At 39.2% G+C, this 19,374-nt stretch overlaps 1 protein-coding gene across 4 annotated transcripts in view; it reads left to right on the top strand.

Annotated features, from left to right (window-relative positions):
• Positions 1 to 19,103, top strand: part of DNAI3 (dynein axonemal intermediate chain 3) — a 100,904-nt gene extending 81,801 nt beyond the window's left edge. For 2 of the 4 annotated variants that reach the window (XM_037826746.1, XM_037826748.1), the window contains one exon: positions 1,815 to 2,075. In XM_037826746.1, coding sequence (XP_037682674.1) covers positions 1,815 to 1,958 — 144 coding nt within the window. In that variant the 3' untranslated portion in view covers positions 1,959 to 2,075. Of the gene's footprint in view, positions 1 to 1,814; positions 2,076 to 6,911; positions 7,030 to 15,364 lie in introns of those variants that run through there. The other 2 variants (XR_005215326.1, XM_037826747.1) reach the window with 2 other exon arrangements.
• Positions 19,104 to 19,374: the final 271 nt, after the last annotated feature.

Raw genomic sequence — 19,374 nt, 5'->3', positions numbered from 1 at the left:
CACCAAGTTCATCACTGATCCCATCTCTAGTTTCCTTATAGCTAAAGGTATAGAATTATCCAGTCTAATTATTCATGTAAGAGCCTAGGTCTTAATTAAAAGCATCAAATGTGGGAATATTTTAATGTACTGCATTAGCAAATAGATTAGTATCATCATTTATAGATAGATACTAATTAGTGTAATAAAGGCAGAGGGCCTCATGTCTGAAACATTGTTTAGTGGTGACAAAGTATAAAAGAATACCAGTTAATTAACTTTTTATTAATTATTATTGTTTTCCCCTGCTACAGGCAAATTGATCTTGGTTTGTTGCTTTGCACACTCACAAATGTTGGTTGAGATTCTTTTGTAGGAAAGAATGTGCTGCCCTTCCCCTAACCCAGCAATTATCTACAATTATTATGAGTGTTTAAATATCATAGTGACATCTCCTAAGTATCTACATCAGTGGAAGCAAGTAGAATTGTGAATAATCCAAAAATAACTTGCATGCAAAATACTTTTAATATGAAAAGTAAAATAATTATTATAAGATAATAATCATATCTTAACATAGTTTCACGATCTCTGGTTTCAAAACTTTTCCAACCCCTTCTTGTAACTTCCTTTCCATTTAACTTTGTACCCCCTCCTAAGTACCACTTCGCAAATTTTCTCTGGAGTTAAACTGTGGGTAAGTGAATGAATTTAAAAGGGCTCCTCTGCTACATTTAGAATATGAAGAAGCTCACCGAGGAAAAACAACCAGCATTAATATAAAACATCTCTTATAAGCAACTTCTAATAGAGGGGAAGTTGGAATAGCTGTATCCACCTCAGAGGATTGCAGTGGAGATTAATGTGCTAAGATATTTACAGCAGCGGGACAGTAACTGGCACATGGAAAGGGCTAGTTAGTTTGCTATTAGTATTACTATAGAGGGCAGAAAGAGGATCACATTTGTCCAGCAGGACATCAGTCATTGTGAGGGCTCAAAGGAGGAAATCATCTTTAAAAAAATTAGCTACTAAAGAAACTAGAATAAAAGTTTAGAGAACTGGCCCCTTTATAGAGTCCAAAAAGAAAGAGCTTGGCGTCCCAGGAGCAGGAAGTCACAGGAAGTCAATAGGATGGGGAGAGGACAGGAGGAAAGGAAACTAAGACCATACAAGGACGATACTCCAAGATGAAAATGATTCTGAAGTTCATCTGCAAGAATAAACAGATGGGGAAAAAGTCTCAAAAATCATAATGTCAGGGGGCCTTGCCCTGTCAGCTATTACAATGAATGAAATGTCAAAATAATTAAACCAGCATGCTACTGACAGATCCCAGAACAGACCGGATAGTCCTGAAACTAATCCTGGACTGTATAAGAGCTCCATGAAAGAATCATCACAAACTGATTATCCAGTGAGTGATGTTGGGTAAACTGGCTGAATAAGGGTTCCGTGTGGGGATGCTCTCCCGTCTCAACGTCTCTTCCCTCAGTAAGTAGCAGCACTCTGTCCCTTTAGCCAGGAGCTTGCAAGCCATCCTGGTTTCTTCCCTTTCCCTGAAACTCCACAGCCAGCCCATCAGCAAATCCGGTCTCCTCCACTAGGAGATATCTGGGATCTTTCCACACTGGTCACTCTAATGCTGCTTCCCCCCTTCAGAGGCAGCAACTCCTCTCCCCAACTGTGCTAAGAGGTGCCCCTGCCCTTCTGCCCTCCAACAGACTCCTTCCAGAGAGCAGGAGCTAGGTCAATTGTTCAGATGTGGCGCTTTCTCATCCTTTGGTATTTTTAGCTATCAGCATCTTAAAGGGATGTCTTGCTTTTCCTCCTAGAAAACCTATCAGAAGACAAAAGAGCAAATTGAGGTTGAATTGAGAATAGACTATGAAAGCTACTTGGAATTGGAAAAGAGCATCCTCATCAGCCTTGGACTAATCAAAGTCACAGAGACTGTGTCATACATGGACATGCTGTAGAAAATCCTCCTGAAAGGGTATTTGGGCAACTTTATGGGACTTTCCCCCCACTTGGGTGTTCATTACTTTATGTAGGGTGAACTAGCAAACTACTCATAGATAGGTTAATTTGTAAATGTAAGCTTTTCTTTCATTGACATTAAAGCTTTTGAATTATAACAATATCTATTACCATTTTTGTACAAGGCTATTAGGCTGAATATGAAAATGTTTAATAATGACATTTTATTTTCCCATAGTAATATAGAGCTTCAGACATCCCTTCCACCACCACCACCACCCCCATCCCTGCTATCCATTCAGAGGCCCTAATCCCAGACAGAAGTGGAAATCTACTTTTGCTCCTATCAGGTTGCTTTTGGTCACCTTTCCAAAAAGTGCTCCCCTGAGCCACTGCACAAAATGTAGGGCCATGTGCTAAGCAAAATATTGGCAAATCAAATCCAGAAAAAAATATACATATATATGGTAATTCATGAAGACCAAGTTGGGTTTATCCAGGGAATGTAAGGTTAATTTATTAGTAGAAAACAAATCAGTGGCTGATTAAAGAAATTGTGATGCCATCTCAATAGATGCAGAGAAACTTTTCAAAAAATTCTACATCCATTCATAATGATAACGGCATCACATTCTTAGCAACTACAGAAGGAAGGGGGCTTCCTTAACCTGATGAAGGATATCAAAAACATCATACTTAATGGGGAAAATTTGAAAGCCTTTCTCGGAAATGAGGAACAAGACACGGCACCCACCAGCATGCCTTCTATCGATGTTGTACCAGGGTAGACACGAAAAGGAAACAGCACATGATACTGCCTAAGTTGCAGAAGAGCTTGATGAATAGCAATAAGAAGTTCAGTATCACAGGAAAGCGCTGGGCATGGGAGGCAGAGGTTGGGGGGAAAGCAGCAGGAGATGAGACTGGAAAAGTAGCTTGGGAGCCAGACTGCAAAGGCTCCTGTAAACCAAGCTAAGGAAGCTGGATTATATTTTGTACATAATGGGGAATTAATAGAAGGGTTAAGCAGGAAGGTGACATGATCAGCTTTATTTTTAGGAAGATAAGGAATGGATTAGAGTGGGGAGAGCCTCATGGCAGGAAATCCTGTTAGGAAGCAGTAGCAATAGTTCAAGGTAAATATTAGGATGACCTGTTCAAAAGCTCAAATAGAAATGAAGAGCTAATTGGGTGAGGAAAAGAAGACAAAGGATGATGCCAAGGTTTATAAACCAGGTTGCCAGAAAAAAGAAAACCTTGAAGTCAGATTAGCACTTACCACCTGTGTGTCCTTGGACCAGGGACTTATCTCAGTGAAAAGGATTCCACTTCTATCAAGTTTGATTGATTGTATTGACCTTGCAGTAGTTTTTATGAGGGGTAAATGAGCACCTGCATATGAAGTGTGGTGCCCAGAACATATATCCTCATGACTGGAATGTCTCAGGGCTTGTTCTTGCCCTTGAACTTCTTGTCTGTCCTTTCCTTCTTTCCTTCCTTCTCTCCCTCCCCCTTCCTTCCCCCTCCCTTCTTTCTTTCTCTTTTTCTTTCTTTCTTTCTTTTTTCTTTTTCTTTCTTTCTTTCTTCCTTTCTTTCTTTCTTTTTCTTTCTCTCCTTTCTCTTCTATCCTTCCTTGCTTCTTTCCTCCCTCTCTCCCTTCCTTCCTTCCTCTTCTTTCTTTTTAACCTACACTCATCTCTTAGGTGAATTGTCTAGTCTCATGGTTTTAAATACCACCTATATCCCTAGCTTGGACTTCTCCTATGAATCAAGACCTGTATATCCCTCTCATTGCTTAATATCCCCATTGGATGTTTAATAGGTGTCTCAAATTTAACCTGTCCAAAATTGTGTACCCTATTCTTCCTCCCTGCCCCCCCCCAAAAAACCCATTCCTATTAAGTGGGGATCAACCTCCTACTTAAACAGCATATCCCCATCTTGTGCTTTTCTCTCTGTTTTGCACTTATCACTACCTAATGTTATTTAGTCATCTATTTTATTGTCTCTTTCTTTCTCTCCCTGAATTCCATGAAGGCAGGTATTTTTGTCTATTTTATGTATCCCTGATTCTCCAGTGCCTAGAACAGTGCACTGCACATTATATAATGTGTCAATAAATATCTGTTGGGTTATTGGATAAATGATCAGATCATCATTTATTATATGACTAGTATGTGCCAAGAACACAAAACAAGCAAGAAAAATTGTATCTGTTAAGTAATACTCTATCTGACATTTGATATTAGGAAACTGAGGCATGGAGAGGTTGTCAATTTTCTCAAGGTCCCTTGCAGAACCAGGGATTTTTAACCCATGAACTTCTGAGCCTATGCTCTCTTCCACTATGTTACATAATCAACACACACTTCGATGCTATAGGTGACAGAGTAAGTTGGGGTGGGGTGAGGGGGAGAGACAATGAGTTCTGTTGGGATATGTTAAGTTTAAAGAATCTGCAACTCCTCAAGACTGACCTATGTCTTATCCCAGAATATAAAAGCTGGAGGCCGGGAGAAGAGCATTGGCAGCAGATAGATGGTAGGTGGAAACATAGCAATGGATAAGATCACCAAGGAGCATGTATATAGAAAAAAGAGGACTGAAGATGGAACCCTGGGGAACCCCAACATCTAAGGGATGAGTAAAGAGGCAGCTGTGGAACCTGGGAAGAATGGCCAGAGAAATAGAAAGAAACCAGTCAAGAATATGGCCACAGGGAGGAAAGAGGGTTCAAAGAGAAGCTCATGGTCACCTGCAATACATGTTGAAGAGGGGCAAGCAAGAAGGGGCCTGGAAAGCCTTCCCCTTTGAATTGTCTGGAAGTCATAGTAGACAGTCATCAAAAGAGTTCAGGGGCAGATAGGGCCTCAAAGGCCAAAAGATTAAATAGAGAGAGGAGGAAGGGGGAGAGAGACAGAGATAAAGACAGAGAGAGAGAAGTGTGGGGATGGGAGGGGGTCCCCTTCCAACTGAGCAGGATCAGAGGCAGGAAGGGTGGCTGGATTCAGAAAAGAGCCACTGGTGGCTGCTCTGGGGCTGGGTTGGCTCCTGACTGGCTTATTTGCTTAGAATGAGATCTCTGCAGGATGGTTCCTCAGTCTTGCATTGTACATAGATGCCTTGGTGTTAGAAGGCATGTAAATACAAGGGCGATTCTTTGAATTTTCTTATAAGAAGTTTTACTAAATATATAGAAAGAGAAAAAAGAACAAAAACTACTGATCTACAAAATTAAAAATAATTACCTTTTCCCTATTTTATTTAAATGCATTCACTCAAAAAAAAAAAAAACGTGTATTGAGTGCTTGCCTGTGCCATGCCAGACTCTACAATTCTAACAGGCTTATTGGGATAGTGACATTTGAGGAAAGACTTGAAGGGGGTGAGAGATTTCACCCTGTAGCCTTTTAGGAGAAGCATGTTCCAGGCAAAAGAAACATCAAGCACAAAAGGCCTAAGGTAGGTGGTATCCAGTAGGTAGAAAGAATAGGTAGGAGGCCAGGGCGGCTTTTGCGACAACCCTCACCATGGCCAGCCCTCCCTATCTGTCTCTTACTGCTCCCACTATTTCTTCATATCATGTGGCTTCAACCATTTGGGTCTCCTTGGCATTATTCAACCACTTCCCACAATCTTTGATCAAATATTACCATCTCAATTAGGGACTACTCTGACCACCCAATTTAAAATGTCAATTCTCCCTCCTTCCACCCCTCCATATGCCCTTACCTTGCTTCATTTTTTTTCTCAAAGCCCTCAGTACTTTCAAAGATAACCATGATTCTCAATAGGGGTGATATCACTCCCAACAGGGTAAAAATTGGTTTTTGGAGGGGTTGAAAAAATGTTAGATATCACTACAATGGTTTGTGGCTCTCCAAAGGTCCACAGTACATAAACAGACACACAATGTATCTATGATATTAGAATTTCATGGGAGTAGGGGGTGCAATTAGGGGAAAAAGTCTCATAAGGAGAGTCATAATTTAAAATGTTGAAAAACACTATAAAATACTATACCATTTACTTATTTATTGGGTTTATTAATTGTCTATCTCACCCTGCTAGAATAGAAGCTCCAGGAAGGCAGAAATTTTTGTCTCTTGTTTACTGGTGTATGCATGTACAGATATCAGTGCCTGGTGCATTAAGCCTTCAATACATATTTTTTGAATGAATGAATGCTTGGTTTTAGATCTTGAGTTCACTGTGTACTACGAGAGTAGCCTTGGATAAGTTCATTTTTTCTCTGTCTGACTCAATCTCCTCATTTATAAGGTGGATGTAATCATAATATTTACTTTATGGAGTTCCAGTAAGCAATGCAGTCACCTACAGGCAAAAGGAAACCTATGAGGATAACTTAAACAAAAAGGAGTTGATTTTTCTTACATAAATAATACCAGAGGTAGGCCGGTGCTGGTGCTGGTTCACTTCTTGTTGATTCTATCATGGACCCAGGACCTCTGCTTCTTCTCTGCCATCCTTGTAGAGTTGGCTTTAATCCCAGAACCCAGATCTCTCGCTGCTCCTAGCAATTTCTTATTAGGTCTCATGAAGGGAAGTGGGTTGTGTGGCCACCCCTCAATACAAAAGAAGCCGGGAGTACAGAGAACAGGAGTGTCAAGATTGCGTGACATAAGCCATTACCTGGGGCTGGGCACATTGTTGTCCCAAACAAAAGCAGAGTTTTGTTAGCAGGGATGAAGCGGGTAACGGAGACCAGACAAGTGTCTGCCTTAGGGTTATCAAGTAAAGAGTTTAATATAGTATCTGGCATACAGCAAGCACTAAATACATTTTGCTAGGATTTTGCCTAATTTACAAGCAGAAAATGATTGCAACATTCTTGCTATAGAAACTACACATGGGGTTCATCACGCTTACAAAGGCAGTATTATCAGTTCAGTACAATATTTTCATTGTGTTTATAACCTCACTTTTTCCAGGTCTCATCACTTCACCAGCCTGTTGCTGATGAGGTCGCATCAGTGGCAATAGCCCAGTTTCAAGGGATCTTGCCCCATCTGCTCATCCAGGATCTCACCATCTGCAAAGTGCCCTCAGGTGTGTCTAGGAGTCCCTGGGGGTGACAGTAGAGTCACATAGGCTTGGAAACAAGCCCACACCACCAGGCAATCAAGTCTCCCTCCCTCAATTTGCTAGAGCTGTCTGATGGCCTGTAGCAAGGGGGAAGGTGGGGAATGATACCAGGACAACGTCTCTGTATTAGTTCAAGTCCATCAAGAAGCAAACACCAAGCAGGATTAGCTGTGCAAGACATGTATTGGGGAAGGTGCCAGGAGAAGTTGGGGAGAAGCTTCAGACCTTGAGGCAGGTCTCATACCTATGGAAGAAGAGAGGAAAGGAAGACGCACTGGGTAGGATGATGAGTCTTGGTCCCATTTCCCGTTGACACTGAGGCTTTGGAACTCAGGCAAACTCACCGTTCTGCCTCCTTCTCTGGAATGCGTTCTCTCTGGGGCTCTTCAACTGCTCAAGCCTTTTTCTCAGGCCCAGCCCCTCCATTTAGCAGGCCAGGCATGCTGAACCTTAACAGAGAACACAGCTGAGGCTCAAGCTAGGAAAGTAACCGCCTATAACTGAAGATGTAGGAATACTGGACATGAATGAAGATAGAGTTGTTGTTTGTTTGCCTCCCTCCAATTCCCACAGTTCTGACCCTTTCCTCTACTGCCCATTTCTTCCCATCTACGCTGTGGATCCATCCAGTCGTCTTCTCCTGCCCTTAAAGCCTTTTGTTCTGGTATACAATGTAGTGTAGAAACAGGGAGATTTAGATCCTGGCAGAGCTGGGTCCAAATCCCAGCTTTATCACCTTAAACAAATTGCACTTACTCACCAAAGTCTTAGCCACCTCATCTGTAAAATGGGAGTAATAATGATACCTAGATAATGTGTATAAAGTACCTGGCACATAGTAGGTGTTTGGTAAATATTGTCTCCTTTTCTTGCTTGGTCTCAGGTATGTACCCCAGAGAAACCCTAGTGTCCTCTGTAATAATCTGATTTAAACATTTATTATTAATAAAAACGGGAATGTCTTATTAGCAAATGTGATGTAAGTAGTGGCTATGCATGCCTCTGATCATTTTAAGATGAGATCAGAAACTGTTGGACACAGCATTTAAAATTTGAACAGTAGCTTTTTCTTTTTTTGCAGAACTTAAAAAGACAATTACCATTTTGCTCAGAAAATAACCATTCTAATATCTAATTTAAATTTAATTATCATTCAGCTGAGAAAAATTGCTTTTTACCCTCCAAGAAATGTTGTGTAATTAAACCAGCATATTTTTGTGTCCTCAGATAAATACATTGTCTGTGTGCACTCCAGATGAAAAAGCAATTAACTCCAGTAGACAGTGGCCCTGTGTACTCTTCCGCAGCCTCACTAATCCACTATTGTAAATAATTAACGTCTCCCCACGTTCTTCTACCAGGCAGACTAGTGCAGGGCAGGCAGCATTCAGCCCTGTTGCTAGGTTGCCATTACCAGGTCAGATACTATGTAACTGAGCAAGGTCCCCCAGACGGAAATTAAATATCTCAGTGAAGGGCAGATTAAACTTGTGTGATGAATTCACTCCTTCCATGGGTGATGAACTGCTGTGTGAGGGTCAGGTCACAGGCTCATGTAAAACAACCATGCAGGATCAGAGCAGAATCTCAAACATCAGAGAAACCAGCTGAGAGCTGTTGTTGAGAAATGCTGGCAACTTGGAAGTTTATTGGGAAACAAACAAAGTTGGTACTTGATTCCAGATGTTTTCTTGTTCACAAATACATTAAAAAGATGCACAATGAGTATGGCAAATAATTAGATTGTGTCTTCCTGCAAAAGTGTGAATGCTCCAAACTCAAAAAAAACAAAAAAGAAGGTTTCATGTAACTCACTTGCACATGGGCTATTGAACTTTTTTTAAAGCAGTTTTATTGAGATATAGCTACACTCCATATAATCCATCCAAGGCATACAACATTGATTCTCGTTATAATCACAGAGTTGTGCTTTCATCACAACAATCAATTTTAGAACATTTTCATTTCTCCAAAAAGTAAACTCCCCTACCCCTTATACCCTCTATTGTTGACACTTAGCATTGGTATGTGTGCTGGTTTGTAGATCTTACGTCCCCCAGAAAAAGCCATATTCTTTAAAGCAATCTTCTGGGGGCAAACATATTAGTGTGGATTAGATTGGAAGCTATTGGTTCAGTATTTCCATGGAGGTGTGTCCATGCCCATTCAGCATGGGCCTTGATTAGTTTACTAGAGCTTTATATAAGCTCAGACATAAGGAGCTCACAGCTGTAGCTGAGAGACATTTTGAAGACGGCCATTGGAAGCTGATGCAGGCATTTTGGAGAATGCCATTTTGAAACACAACCTGGAAGCAAGCAGACGCCAGCCACATGCCTTCCCAGCTAACAGAGGTTTTCCAGATGCCAATGGCCTTTCTCCAGTGAAGGTACCCTTTGTTGATGGACACTTGATGGCCTTAAGACTAACTGTGTAACCAAATAAACCCTCTTTATAAAAGCCAATCCATTTCTGGTGTTTTGCATCCTGGCAGCATTAGCAAACTGAAACAGTGTGGTACCCTTGTTACAACTAATGAAAGGATATTAAAATATTACTGTTAACTATAGTCCGTAGTTTGAATTAGGTGTATTTTTCCCCATATACCACCCTTTTATTAACACCTTGTAATGGTGACATATATTTGTTATAGTTCATGTAAGAATGTTCTTGTTTTTGTACTCTTTACCACAGACATAGTCCCCAACAGGTTCACTGTGTTCAACAGTCCATGTTTTATCTTCTAGGTTTCCTTCTAGTGATATACATGACCCTAAACTTCCCCTTTCAACTGCATTCACTCACAATTCCACACTGTTAATTTTACCCACAGTAATGTGCTACCATCACCTGTATCCATTTCCAAATGTTTACAACCAACTTAATTAGAAATTCTGTATAATTTAACATCACCTCCCCATTCTCTACTCTCATTCTATCTCCTGGTAACCTATATTCTAGATTCTGACTGTATGACTTTGCTTATTATAGTTATTTCATATCAGTGACATCATAAGAATATTTGTCCTTTGGCACCTGGCTTATTTCACTCAACATAATGTCCTCAAGGTTTGTCCATGTTGTCACTGCATCAGAACTTCATCCCGTCTTACTGCTGCATAATATTCCATCATATGTATATTCCACATTTTCTCTATTCATTGGTTGATGGACACTTGGGTTACTTCCATCTTTTGGCAACTGTGAATAATGCCACGATGAGCATCAGTGTGCAAATGACTGTGTAAGTCCCTGCTTTCATTTCTTCTAGGTACACACTTAGAAGCAGGATTGCCAGATCATATGGCAATTCTATACTTAGCTTCCTGAGGTGCCGCCAAACTGTCTTCCACAGCAGCTGCAACATGTAACATCCCACCAGCAGTGAATAAGTGTTCCTATTTGTCTACATCTTCTCCAACACTTATAGTTTTCTGTTTCTTTAATAGTGGACATTCTAGTGGATGTGAAATGATATCTCATTGTGGTTTTGATTTGCATTTTCCTGATGGCTAGTGATGTTAACATCTTTTCACGTGCTTTTTAGCCATTTGTGTTTCTTCTTTGGAAATATGTCTGTCTATTCAAGTCTTTTGCCCATTTTTAATTGAGTTGTCTTCTTATTGTTGAGTTTTAGGATTTCTTTATGTATTCTGGATATTAAACCCTTGTCAGATATGTGTTTTCCAAATGTTTTCTCCTATTGAGTAGGTTGTCTTTTTACTTTATGGACAAAGTCCTTTGAAGCACAAAAGTTTTCAGTTTTGAGAAGGTCCCATTTATCTATTTTTTCTTCCCTTGCTTTGCTTTGGGTTTAAAGTCAGTGTAGGTTGTTATGTGTTTCCAGGAATTTGCCATTTCATCAAAGTTGTCTTATTTGTTGGCATGTAATTTTTCATAGTAACCTCTTATGATCCTTTTTATTTCTGTGGAGTCAGCTATAATGTCTGCCATCTCATTTCTGATTTTATTTATTTGCATCTTCTCTCTTTTTTTCTTTGTCAGTCTAGCCAAGGATTTGGTGAATTTTATTGATCTCAAAGAATCAACTTTTGGTTTTGTTAATTTTCTCTATTATCTTTTTAACATCAATTTCATTCATTTCTACTCTGATCTTTGTTGTTTCTTTCTCTTTGCTTTGAGATTAGTTTGCTGTTCTTTTTCTAGTTCCTCCAGGTGTGTATTAGGTCACTGATTTTACCTCTTTCTTCATTTTTTTTAAATATAGATGTTTAGGACTATAAATTTCCCTCAGCACTACTTCCACTGAATCCTAAGTTTTGATATGCTGTGTTCTTGTTTTCATTCTTCTTCAGATATTCACTGATTCTCTTGCAATTTCTTCTTTGACCCACTGATTGTTTAAGAGTGTGTTGATTATCCTCCATATATTTATGAATTTTTCAGTTCTTGGCCTGTTATTGATTTCTACCTTCATTCCAGTGTGGTCACAGAATGTGCTTTGTACAATTGCAATCTTTTTAAATTTATTGAGACTTGTTCTGTGACCTAACATGTGGTCTATCCTGGAGAATGATCCATGTGCACTTGAGAATATGTATATCCTGCTGTTTTGGGGTACAGCATTCTGTATATGTCTGTTAGGTCTAGTTTATTTATTGTATTATTCAAGTTCTTTGTTTCCTTATTCATCCTCTTCTTAGGTGTTCTATCTAGATGAGAGTGGTGTGGTGAAGTCTCCAACTATTATTGTAGAGGTGTCTATTTCTCTCTTCATTTTTGCCAGTGTTTGCCTCATGTATTTTGAGACACCCTAGTTAGGTGCATAAATATTTATGATTGTTATTTCTTCCTGGTGGATTGCCCCCCTTTTATTAATATATAGTGCTTATATATTATAATATATAATGTGTGTGTGTATATATATAGTGTCTATATGTATTCTTTGTCTCTTTTAACAGTTTTGCATTTAAAGTCTAATTTGTCTGATATTAGTTTATCTACCTCAGCTCTTTTTTGGTTGCTGTTTGCATGGAATATCTTTTTCCATCCTTTCACTTTCAACCTAATGTATTCCTGGGTCTAAGGTGAATCTCTTGTAGGCAGCATATAGGTGGATCATACTTTTTTATCCATTCTGACAATGTGTGTCCTTCGATTGGGGAGTTTAATCCATTAACATTCAATGTTATTACCGTAAAGGCAGTACTTACTTCAACCATTTTAATCTTTTGGTTTTAATATATTATATCTTATTTTTAGCTCTCTTTTTACCCTTTTAGTTACCCTTACTGATAATCTTCATTTCTACACTCTCCTCCAAACCTCTCTTTTTTCTTTTCCTTTTTGCTTGCAGAACTCCCTTTAGTATTTCTTGTAGGGCAGGTCTCTTGTTGATGAACTTTCCCAATTTTTTGTTTATCTGTGAATATTTTAAACTCTCCTTCATTTGTGAAGGACAGTTTTTCTGAATAAAGAATTCTTGGCAGGCAGTTTTTCTCTTTCAGTACCTTAAATCCCACTGCCTTCTCACCCCCAATGTTTTTGCTGAGAGATCAACACTTAATCTTATTGCTGTTCCCTCGTATGTGACAAATCGCTTCTCTCTTTAATAAGAGTTGTGAAATTTTTGGCCATTCTTTCCTCAAATATTCTTTCTGCTACTTTCCCCTTCTCTTCTCCTTCTGAGACTCCCTTGACATGCATGTTTCTGTGCTTCATTCTGTCATTCAATTCCCTGAGACCCTGCTCAATATTTTCCATTCTTCTATCTGTTCTTCTGTCTGTGAGATTTCAAATGTCCTATCACATTCTTTCTCCTGCTTTTCAAATCTGCTGTTGTATGTCTCGAGAGTATTTTAATCCCTTCTATTGTGCCTTTCATGCCCATAAGTTCTGTAATGCTTCTTTTCATACTTTCAAATTATTTTTTATGCTCACCCAGTGTCTTCTTAATATCCTTTATCTCTTTAGCCATATTTTCCTTCATCTTCTTGAATTAATGTAGGATTTTCATTTGAACATCTTTGATTAGTTGTTCCAAATTCTGTGTGTCCTCTAAAGTTTTAATTTGTTCCTTTGACTAGGCCATATCTTCCTGTTTCTTAGTATGGCTTGAAATTTTTTGCTGATGTCTAGGCATCTGATTATCTTGATGGGTTTAAGCTGAAGGTCAGTTTTTCTCTCTTTTCTAGGGTTTTGTTGTTGATTGGCTTTGTGTTTAATCTCCTCTTTGACACTTGGTTTGTCAGTATTTCCCAGCCAAAGCAGGGCCAGCTTGTGCCCCATGAAGGGGGCACAGATCAGTTCCAAAAGGCCCTGGAGAGAGGGTCAGAAAAGACTCCAAATAGCATTTTTTGTCGACTCCCCAAAGTTCTCCTTTCCTGGCCTGCCCATCAAATGGTGCTCTTAGCAAGCTGTTACCCACACCCCTAAGAAGGCATTGTGTTTTTATGTTTGATGGCTCCACTCTTTCAGAGGTAGGGTTGAAAAATATGTTGCAGAGGCCCCTGTCCAGGGTGGGCTAAAACAGCAGGAACCAGTGGTGTAAAGTCACAGACCAAAAGCTGTGATCTGCACTCAGCCATGCCCACCCTGTCCCCATTCTTGGGGAGGAGGGCTCCCAAGTCCCTCTCCATCCACAGCAGCCAGCCAGCCAGGGACCGGACCCAAGGCTGCTTGCCTCAAGAGTAGGGGATGGGTGCCAGTAGCCACAGCTGAGTGCATCACAGTTTTTCAACACAGTTTCTCCATCTCTTTGTCCTGCTCTTCCCTGGATGCTGCACCGTGCTCGCCTGGCATGCAGAGTCCCAGAGCAGATGTCTCAGACATTTCTGCCTGTCCTGGGAGAAGGAGCGAGCCCTGGAGCTCCCTATTCCACCATCTTCTCCACACTTCAGAGAATTTACACAGTTTTTTTTTCTTTTTTCTTTAAAAGAAGGAAGACATAAAATAGAAGATTTCACATTCTTCTCTGTCATCCAAAGATGCATTGTCCTTCCCCTTTTAGGAGCGTTATTTTAAAAAATAGTTATTTTTTGGAAAAAAAACTCTTAAAAAACAAATAGATGCTAAATCAAATCTAAAATACAAAAGGCTTCTGCTTTATTTCAGCCTTAAGAAACAAGGTAAATTCACAATTGAAACTGAAACCACTTCTCCATTTTTAATGAAGTTCTCTGGACTTTATGGATTTAAATCTAACAGAAAAAAAAAAAAAAAAAAAGGAATAAACTCCCAGTTATCCAGACTCCTAATGACCAACAACTAGAACTTTACTATTGTCTAGTTCTATAATGAAAACATTACAACAAAAGGCAAATAAGCAAATTAAGGGTTTATTATTTTTATAACCACATTTTAAGGTCCATCTTTCTGTCAGTAAAATTCACCCAAATAATCTTATCTACAGGATTAGGCAATAGTCACTGATAGTCCGCAGTATAAAGACAGCCAGGGAAAGTTCGAGCTCAGCCACTCTCAAACTTTATAACATTGGGCAAATAACTTTTCTGATCTTTCATTTCTTCATTACCAAGCAGGGAAAATAACTCCCACTATACAGAATTATCAAGAAGATTAGGTAAGATAAAGCATATGAAAGACTTTGTAAAGTCTTAAGTGCTATAAAAATGGGAATTATGATAATAGATGCTGAACTATTTCAGGATTTTAAGGTGATTTATGAATCTTTAACGGAAGTTTACTTATATTTATTGTATTGTAATTTTATTACATTGTAGTATCTGATATAGTGCTCACATGTGATGCACTGCAGACAGAGTTTGAAACAAAAAGCCTCTTTGTATCAGTTCATTATAAGATTATTAATTTTAATTCATTGACAGCAGCAAAAAACCTGGCCAGGGAGCCAGATGCAGAAACCATTAATATTTGTCAAATATCCATGTGCACCTCTACATTTTCCAGCCCTCTTTGTCATTAGATTGGAACCTGTGACTGAATTCTAGCCAAAAGGCCTGGCTTTAATTCATCTCATGAAATCCTCCAACTTTATCTTCCCAAATGCCATAATTATAAAATAAAGACAAGTCGTTTGACCATATCAGATTTTCCATAAGCAGGAAATAAATCGTACTTTTATTAAACCCCTGAGACTTCAGGGTTTATTTGTTATCACATCATAGCCTAGCCCATCCTGACAAATGCAGGTGGTTTAGAGAATACTAGGTTTCATTAGAACAGATGTACCCAAAGATTGGACATAAGGAATTGGACTTAAGTCTATGCACATTTAATAAGACAGCAGGGGAGAAAAGCAATTACCAACTATTAAAAGAAAAAAAAAACTTAAATTGAAACTTTCTTGTGTCTACAGGTTGAAAGAGCATGCTATGTTCCAGGCAAAAATCAACAAAAACACCTTTATAATTGCATAGATGCTGGCAAAATTCTTGATTTACAAGTCTAAAGAAGAAATCCTGTTGCCCAGACAGAAATAAACATAAACACAAAACCAAAAAGGACAGATTATACACAGAGGAGCAAACACAGGGAGTCCAGTCTCCTCTGCACCCCAACGACCATGGTAAGATAATGGAGCATCAGCTACAGAATTTAAGGGGAAAAGGTTGCAATCTCTCAAGTCTACACTCAGCTAAATGCTCATTCTTGCATGAAGGCACTAACAGAATATCCTTAGAAAAGTAAAGGTGGCAAAATATATACCTCAAGCAAATGAGAGAAATGAGATTACAAGCTTGAAAATGAAAATTATGAGGGAAAACTGGTGAACACTGAAACTAAACACACAGATGAGTCTAAAAAAAATTGTCAGTTGGTTTTATAAAGCAAATACAAGTAGGAAAAAATAGTTCTTGAAAGAGTAGACCTATTTTGAATAAATTTCACAATAATTTGAAACCTCGATATGGCAGTAAAACTGCACACTTTTCACAGGTATCCTAGGAGTATAATTTAAGAATTTTATATTTAAGTAAGGGTATATTTCCACTATGCCAGTTATATTTTTTAAATTCTAAAATAGAGTACTTATCTTTACTCCTAAAAATCTGAAGCAATTGAGGGACAAGTGATAGCCTTTTCAACAAATTGGCATTCACAGGCAAAAAAAATGTAAACCTTAACCTAAAACTCACATCTTATTACAAAAGGTAACTTAAAATGGATCATGGACTTAAAAGTAAAACAGAAACCTATGAAGGTTTTAAGAAAAATATAAGAGAAAATCTTTGGGACCCAGGAATAGACAAAGTGTTCCTAGACTTGACACCTGCAGTGGGTTGACTATTGTTGTCTCTTCTCCCCCATCCCCCAAAAAATCTATGTTCACCAAGAACTTCAAAGGCAACCTAGGGTCTTTGCAGATATAATTAGTTAAGGATCTCAAGAAGTCATCCTGAACGTAGAGTGGTCCTGAAATCCAATGACTAGTACCTTTATAAAAGAAAGGAGACGGAGATGTGGAGACAGACACCATGTGAAGATGAATTCAGAGCTTGGAGAGATGCTCTACAAGTCACCGAATGCCAAGAGTCTCCAGTAACCAGAAGAGGCTAAGAGAGAGGCAGAAAACAACTTCTCCTTCAGAGAAAAAGCACCCACCTGGCCAACACCTTGATTTCAGACCTCTGGCCTCCTAAACTGTGAGAGAATAATTTCTGTCGTTTTAAGCCACCCAGTGTGTGGCAATTTGTTACAGCAGCCCTGGGAAACGAATACAACACCAAAAACAGGATCCAAAAACTTGCTCCTTGATAAAACTTTTCCTCTGTGAAAGATTCTGTTAAGAGTATGAAAAGACAAGCTACAGACTTCAAGAAAAATATTTGTAAGCCATATAGCTGACAAAGGAAGGGATGTAATAATACATCTTATGAAATGCTGTGTTAGACACTGTTATATATATAGACTTACCTAATCCTCACAGTTCCCTAATGGAGTACCAAGCATTATAATTTCCATTTTATTAACAGGGAAACTGAAGCACAGAGAGGTTAATAATTTACCAAAAGTCACACAGCAAGTAGTTGGCAGAGCCAGGACTTGAACCTGGATAATCCTGCCTACAGTTCACGCTCTTAACTCCTAGACTGCCTCTGCTTGCATGAAGTTGTGCATTCCAGCACTGTTTATCATAGTGGAAAATGGAAACAACCAATATGTCCATCAGTGAGGGCTGATTATGTAAATCATTGAAGGTCTATAAAAGGTAATACTATAAATTCATTAAAATGAAGATGTGGATCTATATTTATTAACCAGGAAAAATCCCCAGGATATAGCGTTGATCAGAATAGCACATATGATTCCATTTTTGTAAAATGCCATGCATGCAACTACATATATTGACTGTAGGATGTCTGAAAGTGTATTCACCAACCAGTAGTCTAACCATCTTTGTGTGTTCAGAGATCCTTTTCCAAATTGTTTGAGTTTTTTAAACAAATTATATATATATTAATACAACATAGCCAGTTTAAAAAAATCCATTAGGAACAGCTTTGAATAAATGTCATGCAAGTTATTAGAGAAATACTTCTGATGACTGTAAGCATTTTAATTTATTTGTATCATCAAAACTCTTACTCATGGACATGTGCTTTAGAAAAGAATGAATATCTGCTAGCATTTGCAAAACAGTGTTCTGAGCTTGGAAATGCCTAGGTTGCTTTATTTGTGCCATCAACTACCCCAAAGAATCCACAGCTAGAGCAGACAGTCACAGCCTTGACTGCCCATGAGAATCACCTGTGAAGACTGTAAAAGGACAGCGGTATTACTAAGGTTCAGAATCAATGGTCAGAAGGGGGAGACACAGGAAAACAAGCAATTACAGGAAGGCTATTGATCCTCACTGCTATGAGAAATACCTTCTGAATTGAAGCCTGAAGAGTAGCCAGGTGGAAAGGCTTTGGGGAGGCAGGGGCTCGGCAGGAGCTCTCAGCTGTGGCACTACGGAGTTTGGGACTGGGTAATTCTTTTTTTCTGGGGGCTGCCCTGTATATTGTAGGATGTTTAGCAGCATCTTTGGCCCCTACTCACTAGATGCCAGGAGCACCTCCTCAGCTGTGACAACCAAAAATGTCTCCAGACTTTGCCAGATGTCCCTTAGGGGGGCAAAATCACCTCTTCCGATCCCTGACCATGGGCTGGAAGGAAAACAGGGAGTTTCCTGGAGGGAGAACCACACTGCAAAGACTTGGGACTGTATCCAAGCAAAGCCCTAAGATTTCCTTGCAGTTAGGTTGTGGTGGGGCAGGCACAGAAGAGGTGATGTTTCGGAGAAAAGAAATTGCCACATGATGGGAGGCAGCGATGCAAGTCAAAGACCCCAAGTTTGGGGCAAGCAACATCTGACTTCAGGAAGAAAGCATGGCCTTGCTGATGCCTTGATTTGAGTCTTCCAGCCTTCCAGCCCATGAGCCAATAATTTCCTGTTGTTAAGCCAATCCATAGTGTGGCATTTGTCATAACGACCTGGAAAACTTAAACAGGGGGAATATCAAGTTGCATAACAGTATGTGTAATATGATCCCAGGTATATAAAAATGTATATGTGTTCATACAAATATAGAGACATTTGTATTTCTCTGTGTGTGCATAGAAATGTCTGGAAGTGGTAACCATCAAAATGTGAGCCCTACCGATAGTGTTCTAAATGTTTTAAATATTATTAACTTGCTTAATTCCCTCAACAGTTCTATGAGGTGATGGGTACTATTGTTGTTCCCATTTGTGTTAGTCCTCCAACTTTGCTCTTCTTTTTCAAAGTTGTTTCTGTCTACTCTAGGTCCTTCATGTGTGTATTTACATTAATTTACATATGAAATTCTGACTTTTATAAAACTCCCACTAGCTGATTTGTTAGGGCCCCAACTCCTTTGTAACTTGGGCCCTGTATAAATGCCTTAAGGACATAACTGTTAATGGCCGAAGTATTATTCAGTGGTGGCGGAGGATGTACATATGGGGACCTGAGTTGGTGAATACAAGAGCTGACAATCTTTCAGAAATGAACGTGCCATGGAGGGATGGAACTGTAGCCGCAGCATCAAGGAAGTCCTCTGTTAACTGAAAGAATAAGAGAAACTAAGATGTTCCTTTGATGTTTTCTTATGTATATTCTTTAATAGGGTTTAATAAACTCCCATTTAAAAATAAGCTCCATTCATCCTTAACAGCCTAGTATTTTAATCAGGCAATGAGAATGCATTCATCCTAGGTGAAGTTGTAGAACTAAATGGAAGGTGAGTTTTTCCTGGAAGTAGGGGAGGAGAAGGAAGATTTTGTTGGGCATCAGAGGGAAAGCCAAGAGTGGCTGGAATTTGGCAGTTCCTCAGAGAGTTAAGTATAGAAGGACCATAT

The sequence above is a fragment of the Choloepus didactylus genome, chromosome 2 (assembly GCF_015220235.1).
Source record: "Choloepus didactylus isolate mChoDid1 chromosome 2, mChoDid1.pri, whole genome shotgun sequence".
In the NCBI taxonomy this organism is placed as follows: domain Eukaryota; kingdom Metazoa; phylum Chordata; class Mammalia; order Pilosa; family Megalonychidae; genus Choloepus; species Choloepus didactylus.
The sequence above is the reverse complement of the archived record's forward strand: the minus strand, read 5'-3'. Positions and strand labels throughout refer to the sequence as shown.